Source organism: Crocuta crocuta, unplaced genomic scaffold (genome assembly GCF_008692635.1).
Source record: "Crocuta crocuta isolate KB4526 unplaced genomic scaffold, BGI_CrCroc_1.0 scaffold159, whole genome shotgun sequence".
NCBI lineage: Eukaryota > Metazoa > Chordata > Mammalia > Carnivora > Hyaenidae > Crocuta > Crocuta crocuta.
This window is the reverse complement of record NW_027533263.1, coordinates 1,841,773-1,850,724: the sequence shown is the minus strand read 5'-3', so window position 1 is coordinate 1,850,724 and position 8,952 is coordinate 1,841,773. Positions and strand designations below refer to the sequence as shown.

Genomic DNA, 8,952 nt, shown 5'->3' with positions numbered 1-8,952 from the left:
CTTTTTTTTTTTTTTTTTTTTTACAGTAGGCTCCATGCCCAATGTGGGGCTTGAGCTCACAACGCTGGGATAAAGACCTGAGATCAAGAGTTGGATGCTCCACCAACTGAGCCACCTAGGCGCCCCCTTTGGGCTGTTTTTATTAGGAATTTGCCCTCTCTGAAAGTCAGTTAGTTGATTCCATTTTGCCAGTCTGAGAGTATGGTAGAAGTATACACAACTCAAGCAATATACCAAGACATTCTCTAGCAATTGGTCAAAACTTAAACAACATTTTCTAAGTTTCACTCACGCTCTTTTAACATATTTCTTTCCTTCTCTATTATTTCTGAAGACTTAATTTTCATTGAAAGCCAATCACTTTAATCATATTTTCTCAAATTTGTTAAGTTACCAAAGTAAAATCTACCAAGAAAATTCTAGAATCTTTTGCATAATTTTAGGTGTGTTTTAAATTTATGATTTATATTAATATCTTCACTAAAGTGGCTTTTCCCACCTGAGTATTGTGATTATCACATAACCTACCCTTCTTTTCAGTCCTTTACAGTTCATGAATGTTGACATCACAAAAGTACTGAAACTTATTGGTGAGATACAAAGAAGTATCTGCTCCAGTTGCTTGTTGGAAAATTCTGAAGAACAAATTTACATTTTAACACTAACATACTTGTTTTCTCTTTTGCTCAAGGTATTGCACATCTATTACAAATTTCCTGGTTATGGGAGGATTCCAGCTTCTTGCTAAGCCTGCCATGTAAGCAAATACGTGCCTTCCCATTATTATTCTAAGAACTAAAGATCATACTTTATAGTGTTCTGTGTTTTTGAGTGCCCAGGAAAAGCTTTGACTTAGTCATTTAACCAAATGAATCAAAATGTAGATTTTCACTAACTCTTAGAAAGGAGTGGTATTTTATTAGCTCCTGATTATCATTGGAAGTAGAACCGGACTGAAAAAAAACACAAGATCTAGGTCCTTCTTTAGTGCTACCACTTATTATCCTTGACATGTTGGACAGCTCTCTTCATCAAATTGAGCATAATTTTTTTCATCTGAAAAATGGGAATGTTTTTGCCATGGTGAGAAACAAATAATGTATGTGATGGTATAGAGAAAAACGCAAAGTGTGTTTAGGTTAGAAAGATTTTGCATTTAGCTTCTGGATAATAAATATAAAAGCTCCTTAAATGAAGCCACACATTTTGAACTATGTAGATTCTCAACAAGTGTTGATCTAGAGACAAAGGCAAGTTTAAAAATTCAGTTATATTTTAATAGTAAACATAGAAAATATGTACTCAAGACCCAGATTTAATAGATGTTGGTGTTTTGCCATGTTGGCTTTTGATCTTATATCCTAATAGAGCAATAACATCCTTGTCTCATTTCTGATCTTAAATTGATTTTTTTTTAATAGTATCCTTTAGTTCTCAGGATAATTTCAGTGGGCTCTATGTATTAGATTTTCAGTACATTGCTGGCATTTGCTAATTTTTTAAATTTTTGAAACGATGTGAATGTGAGGGTTTTCTTCTCTTCTGAACTTGCTCAGTTTTGGTAAGAAGGTTGCACTAACAATTACAAAATGAGTGTGGGAACTTTGTCTATTTTCTGGAATATTTGCATGAGATGGGGAATATCTGTACTTTGAGATTTTGTAGAATTCATCTATAAAAATATATGGCTTTCATGGGAGCATTTCTGTAGGGAGTTTTTAAACTACTGATTTAATTTCTTTAATGAATAGATCTGTTCAGGTTTTTATTTCTTCTCATGGTTTCAATTTTTTGTACCTTTCTGGAAAATTGTTCATTGCATCCAAGTTTTCAAATTTATTGGCATAATATTCCTACTATTGTCTTAAGATTCTTTTCACCTTGATAATAACTGTAGTTGTTTTTCATTTCTCTTATTTGAGTCTTTTATCTTTTTATCTTGGTCGATTTTTTTAATATTTCATTAATTTTTGCCTCTTATTTCCTTCTTTTTTTGTGTTACCTGTTAATATCTCCCAACTTTGAGTTACCATTTAGTTCGTTAATTTTCCAATCTTTTAATTTTCTGATGTACTTATCCAAGGCCATAAATTTCCCTCCAAGTATTGATTTGGCTGTGTCTTAAAAGTTTTGTTTTTATGGTCATTCAATTGTAAATATTTTTCTAATTTCTGTCATAATTTTTTTCTTTGATTTATGTCATGTACTCATTGATTTCTTTGACTTATGTCACGTGCTCATTCATTTCCAAAATAAGGATTTGGGCTTTTTTTTTTTTAATGACAGGTTAGGGAGTGTTCTGTTTTAGCCTTATGTAGTAACTTTTAAATCTGTGATCTTGCTATTTTGATTTACATTAATAGAATGAATAATGACACCAATTTCTATCCTATTTTAACCTGCCTGTATTGTATTGTAATTTTTTTGTGTGTATTTCTTATAAATAGTAAATTGATGGACTTACTACTTTGTTGTTTTTTTAATCTGAGAGCTTCTGACAAGTTTACATTTGTTATGATTTCTGATTTTACATTTATTATACATGTGTATATTATAATGACTTGTAAAAAACTTTTTAATAAGCCTTTACTGTTGGTGAAATGCTGAATCTTGGCCAAAAAAGTAGGGGAAAATGACTGCAGTCCAAACCAATAATTAAATGAAGAAAAAAAAAAAGAATGGTTATTTTTGCAGCTAATAATACTTGAAGGAAAAGCAAGTTTAATTAGTGCAAAAATAGCTGGAGATTTGTGGCAGTTTAAAAATGGGGAGGTTTCTGGGCTAATCGAAGTCCTCTGGTAGTTGCTAACCCTTGTGCCTTATTTTGCTCTATTTTATTTTTTGTTAACCTGCCTCCATATTTCAGAATTGAGTTCACAGTACTCAGGAGTTGACCTGACTCATTGTTAGAGCAGCTAAAGCAAGATGACATAAGCGAAAGCCTCTTGCCAGAGCCTACACAGGTGGAAAAACAGTTGATGAACAATGGGTGACTTTAAACTGTGGAAGCAAATATGAAGTCTGAATTGGGGCAGCATTTCCCAAGCTGTGGTTCATGAACCCTAGGGGTTTACATAGTTAAAGGCCGTAATAACATCTTTTTACAACCTCTACTTACAAAGTCAATATTTTAAGTTATTTTAAAGTATTTCTTTAAAAAGAAAACTTCTAGAGCATAGCTGGCAAGCCTACATGGCAGTTAGTGGGTATTGGATGTTAATACTCAGGCTCTCATCATTCAGCTGGTTTATGATCTAGCTATTCAATTCATGCTAGCCTGGTGGTTTGATCATCATGTAGGTTTAAAAAATATTATCATTTTAAACATTCCTTAGTGTATAGTTCTGTGGCACAGTCATGTTGTATAAACAATTACTACTATCTATACACAAAAGTTTTAAAAATCATCCCCAACAAAAACATTCTCTTTACCCATTAAGCAATAACTTCTCCCCCACCCCCCAGCTCCTGGTAACCTCTATTTTACTTCTTGTCTTTATGAGCTTGCCTATCCTAGGTAGGATATCCTAGGTAGGATGCCCACATAAGTGCAATCATGTAATTTGTCTTCCTGTGCCTGGTTTATTTCCCTAAGCCTAATGTTTTCAAGGTCTGTCCATATTATAGCATATACCAAAATTTCATTGCATTGCATGACTGAATGATATTCCATTATATACATATTCCACGTTTTATGTATCCATTCATCTGTTGATAGACTCGGGTTGTTTCTACCTTTGCTATATTTATTTTATAAGTAACAAATACAAACCTAGCCTTGTAAAGGAAAAGCAGTATTGCCATTATTAGATTAAAACTCCCAAGAGAAGATAAGCTAAACAGTCTCTGGTTTCCTGAGAGCATACCAAGGCTCTTTTGGGGAAGGTCTGTAGGCAAGTACATGAGTGAGTGATGAAAAAGTACATGAGTAAGTGCTGACAAGTAATAGGACTTAAAAGAGTTGGAACATTTCTGGTCTAGTACTGCATCCAGAAGAAATGGTAATAGTGAGTATGTGTTCAACGTGTACTGCTTCCATCTCTCAGGAGCGCGTTAAAGCAGAACACTTGTGTAGGGTTAAATGAGTGTCTTCAGTTGATCTCAGCAACAGAACATGGAGGAGGAAGTAGGAACATCCACACAAGCCAAATATAAATAAAAATCTGGGTCATGTTCCCCAGGGTACTCTCTCTCAGATCTCTTAACTGCATTATAAAACAATCCAGTTTGTGCTATTAAACATTTGAGTTCCTGGAAGTTATTGCATATTTTCTCTTCCCAGGTAATATTTCGGAGTTAAACATTTTTTTTTCTATAGTTCTCTAAGAGATTATAAAATGTTTCATTCTTGCCTCATAGTCTTTTTTGGCTTGTCTTGTTTGAACCCCTGTAGATAAGAATTTTGTATTATAGTGCTTATAAAACACTCAAGAATAGTATCTGGCACATAAATATTGCTTATTAAGGGGCAGGTAATAATTATTATTTTGCCCCACCAACTCTTACTTCTTTCACATCTTTTTAAGTATTTTGGTCTGGTGAGCATAGTCTCATTGGGTTACTGATCACCATTAAAATTTGCAACAAAATTTTCATAATGAACTTATGTAAAATGAAATATAAAAACAAAATAAAAATGTTGGCTTTAGTTTGAAATGCTTTTGAAGATCTCAGCATTGAAATCTTGACACAGAATTTGCTTTACTGTTTCCTGTTAATTGTACTGTTACAGCTTTTTATTACTCGTTTGTAATAAACTTTTATTAGGTGAAGGAGAAAAAAAAGAAGATATTTAAAGTATTTTAATATTACATGCCAGTTGTGTTGGAGTGAAGAACTTTGTTTTTCCTCCAGTATTTCTGTTTAATAAAACTAATTAGAGCAGTTAGTCTTGCCATTTATTGCAGTGACTTTTGGCTTGGAAATCAACAGGTAATGAATGGTGTCAGCTGCTCTCCAATTATTCCCTGAAGCTGTGGAATGCATGATTCATTTCCTGTAATTTAGGCACAGTTTGGGATTAAGCATCTCTATTATAGAGTTACTATTGCTACCATTTATATGCAAAAATCCTATTTTATAGTCAGGAAAATTCTTTTAATTATATCTGTCTTATTTCATTTTATTTATACTCTGCTTTTATAGCACCTAAAAATATGCATTCTGAAAAAAGTAATGTCTAGAGAAATCTATTTATTCAATATCATGCATTTGTCAAACCAAAAAGATTAATTAAATCTCTTTTTTTTTCTCTACCTTCAGTGATTTCCTAAATAAAAACCAGGAGCTGTTACAAGATTTATCAGAAGTAAATGATGAAAACACTCAATTGATGGAAATACTGAATACTTTGTTCTTCTTGCCTATCAGACGACTTCATAATTATGCAAAAGTTTTGCTAAAGCTTGCTACTTGTTTTGAAGTGGTAAGCTCCCATAAATATCGTATTTGAGTACTTGGGAAGCCAAGGATATAGTTGCTTGTTTGGATTATGCCACTCTAGCATCTCAAACTCCACTAACTTAATATTTATATATGTCTAATTAAATTTATTTTTCTTCAAGAAAATGAAAGAAGAAAGTTTGACTATAGGTAAATCTAGTTCTCTTTGCTATGGATTCAGTTTCTTCTCAGAACCGTATCAAGATTAATTGTATTTATTTTAGGAAACTGTGTCTAAAGTTGAGACCCGGGGCGCCTGGGTGGCTCAGTCGGTTGGATGTCCGACTTCGGCCTAGATCACGATCTCGTGGTTCATGAGTTTGGGCCCTGCATCCGGCTCTCTGCTGGCGGCTAGCTCAGAGCCTGGAGCCTGTTTCAGATTCTGTATCTCCCTCTCTATCTGACCCTCCCCTGCTCATGCTGTCTCTCTCTCTCAATCTCTCAGAAATAAAACATTAAAAAAAAATAAAATAAAGTTGAGACCCAATTATGCTACTCACTCAATAATTGTCAAAGTTTATTGAGTGCATAATAAGTATGAGTAGATACATGCCAGGTATTCTAGTTACCTTAGCATATGCTATGAGAAATCACGGTGTTACAGGATTTTCTCAAATGTTAAGTGAGTTTCTCAAATATTAAGTAAGTCCTAGGAAATTTATTACCACTGTAGGTTATGGGTGTATATTAAAGCTAGTCCTGAGACATTCACCTTTGAAATTGTACTAAAATGTTGCATTTTGTTCCCACTCTGAAGGGCTCCAGGAAACCATGATTCTAGGATCTCTTCTACTCTAGAGTATTTTTTTTCTGGGTTTATTTATTTATTTTGAGAGAGAGAACACAAGCAGGAAAGAGGCAGAGAGTAGAATCCCAAGCAGGCTCTGTGCTGTTAACTGATGCTAGTCTTGATGTCACGAACAATGAAATTATGACCTGAGCCAAAATCAGGAGTCTGAGACCTAACCAACTGAGCCACCCAGTCGCCCCTACTTTAGAATCTTTTAAATCGTGGGAACTGTTCACTTATTTGGACAGATTTCAGTCTTTAGCATGACCCAGGAACTAATGTGGGCTTCCAAATTTGAAAGAAAACCAGACTCTTCAGTTTGTCATTTAAGGCCCTTTACAATCTGATACCCTTTTTTGTTTCTAGCCTTCTCTACTACCCCCGTTTTCTACATGTAAGTTCAGCTCCACAGACATACATGTTTTGTATTTCCTTCCTGAGACACACTACTACCGTTCTCATTGCAGGAAATTTTCAAGGCCTGGGTCAAAAGTCATTTTATCATGAAAATGAAGACCTCTCTGACTATACCACATTCCCTTCTCTCCCCGTCTTTTAAGAATTAGTGAACCTTCCTCTGTGCTTTGCTAATACCGGGTACTGTCTTTCTCCATTATCCTCATGTTGTATTATATCACTGGTCCTTAACCAGGGCTGGGAATCACAATCATCTGTGGAATTTTTTTCAAAACACATGGCCAGGTTTCAGCACTGCAAATTGTTATTTAGTAAGTCTCAGGTACAGCTTAGACACTGTATATACATATACATTATTCTATATAAAAATAATAATACCTGATGTTTAAATGCATTCCATGTGCCAGGTACTAAGCATGTCCATTTTTCATTTAATCCCCATGTCAAACCTGTGAAATAGATATCATTATCCCCTTTCTACAGATGAGAGAATTGAGGCACAGCTGAGACTTGGTCAAGCTAGATATAACTGACATATTACATTGTGTTATTTTCAGGTGTCCAACATAATGATTTGATAAATGTACATATTGTGGAATGATCACTCACAATAAGTCTAGTTAATGTCATCGCCACATGTAGAAGTGTATATCTTTTTAATATTCTGTATTATGAGACGGAAGTACAGAAAGCAGCTCTTCTGAGTACCAAAGTTTGGAAGTTTTTCAAGAAAAAGAACAAGATTACTATTGTTTAAGTTGAGAGCTGGTTTTGTTTTGTTTTTTTTTAACTTGAAAGGACAATTGACATAACTGTGTTAATTCAGATTTGGGTATTCAGCAGGTATTTTCTCAAAAATGAGTAAATGAACCTGTTCCTTCAAGGAGAACAATGGATAGTATTTGTTGCCAGTGATAAAATCTGAACTCTGAAGCAAAAAGTAAAATGTGGGAAACATATATGGCTCACTATTGAGTTTGGCAGTTTCCCAGTACTTCAAGACTTTTTTTGATGACATTGGTGATAACATTAACATGAAACTTTTATGTTGTATAATAAAATGTGTCAACATTTAGAAGGTCTGCATAACTCAGTGAAACACTGTTTTCCAGAAGTCTAATCCACATGTTAAAACATCATGCATAGGTAAAAGGTCTATTCAAAGTGTAACATAGATCAGTGGATTTAATGTAATAGAGTACAGAAAGTTTGACTAATGTAGTTTCAGATTCCACATTATAGCTACTCTTTAAGAACCACTTAACAAGTTAACAAGTTTTGGTTAGTTTCAAAGGAGAATATCCTCTGAAATATTATTATCCCCTGAAATATTAATATCCTCTGAAATATTGAAATGGCTCTTAAAATAATCCTTCCTTTCCAGTTATATATTCTTATAAACAAAGATTTTCTTTATATATTTTAGCCAACAGATTAAATTTAATAGTAGAAATGAAAATCTAAGTGTCCTCTTTTAAGCCAGATAATAGAGATTTGAAAAATTGTAGAACAATTGCTACTTTTCTCACTAAGCATTTTGTTCTTCTTTTGGAAAATATAGTTCTTTTTCACTTAAACTGTTACTGTATTTAAAGTGAGTTAATAAAAGTTATATCTCTCAACTTTGTTTTCTAATGTGGTAAATATCAATAGACAAACCCACATAAGCAAAACAGAGGGATCCTGTGGCCAAAACACTTGAGCATTCCTGCCCTATCATGAGTTCTCTGCTCTCCTTACTGATAACTGCCAGGGTTTGTTTCTTCCCCCTTGAGTTATTCCACTGTTTCATACGTACCTGTATATAGTAGAATTTTCTAGAACCAATCTTCTTTCTGCTCAGCTCCCTTTAGTATATACCATGTCTGTTTTTTATTTGGATTTTCTCCTTAAATTTAATACTACATATCTAAACTACACTGAGGCTACAGATTCTGGACATTTGTTTTATATTCTTTTTTTTTTTTCCCCTCCCCTTAATTATTGGCTTTCAGACATCTCCAGAATACCAGAAACTGCACGATTCCAGTTCTTGTTATGAGTCTCTTGCTCTCCATCTCGGCAGGAAAAGGAAGGAAGCTGAATACACACTGGGCTTCTGGAAGACCTTTCCTGGAAAAATGACGGTAAACCATGCCAACTGTCATTACCCCAGCAAACAGCAGGCATGTCCATAACAACTGTCATCATTTTCTCCATTCCTCATTTGTTTATGGTAATGCCTTAATGAGCCCTTTTCTAAGGGTGGTCTAAGGGCCATAGCAATAGATGCTGTAAACATCAACACCTACCCTCATTTCTAA

At 34.1% G+C, this 8,952-nt stretch overlaps 1 protein-coding gene across 3 annotated transcripts in view; it reads left to right on the top strand.

Annotated features, from left to right (window-relative positions):
* Positions 1-8,952, top strand: part of ALS2 (alsin Rho guanine nucleotide exchange factor ALS2) — a 71,725-nt gene that overhangs the window by 38,949 nt on the left and 23,824 nt on the right. For all 3 annotated transcript variants that reach the window (XM_077747568.1, XM_077747567.1, XM_077747569.1), the window contains 3 exons: positions 692-757; positions 5,263-5,425; positions 8,644-8,775. In XM_077747568.1, the coding sequence (XP_077603694.1) occupies positions 692-757; positions 5,263-5,425; positions 8,644-8,775 (361 nt within the window). The remainder of the gene's footprint in view (positions 1-691; positions 758-5,262; positions 5,426-8,643; positions 8,776-8,952) is intronic.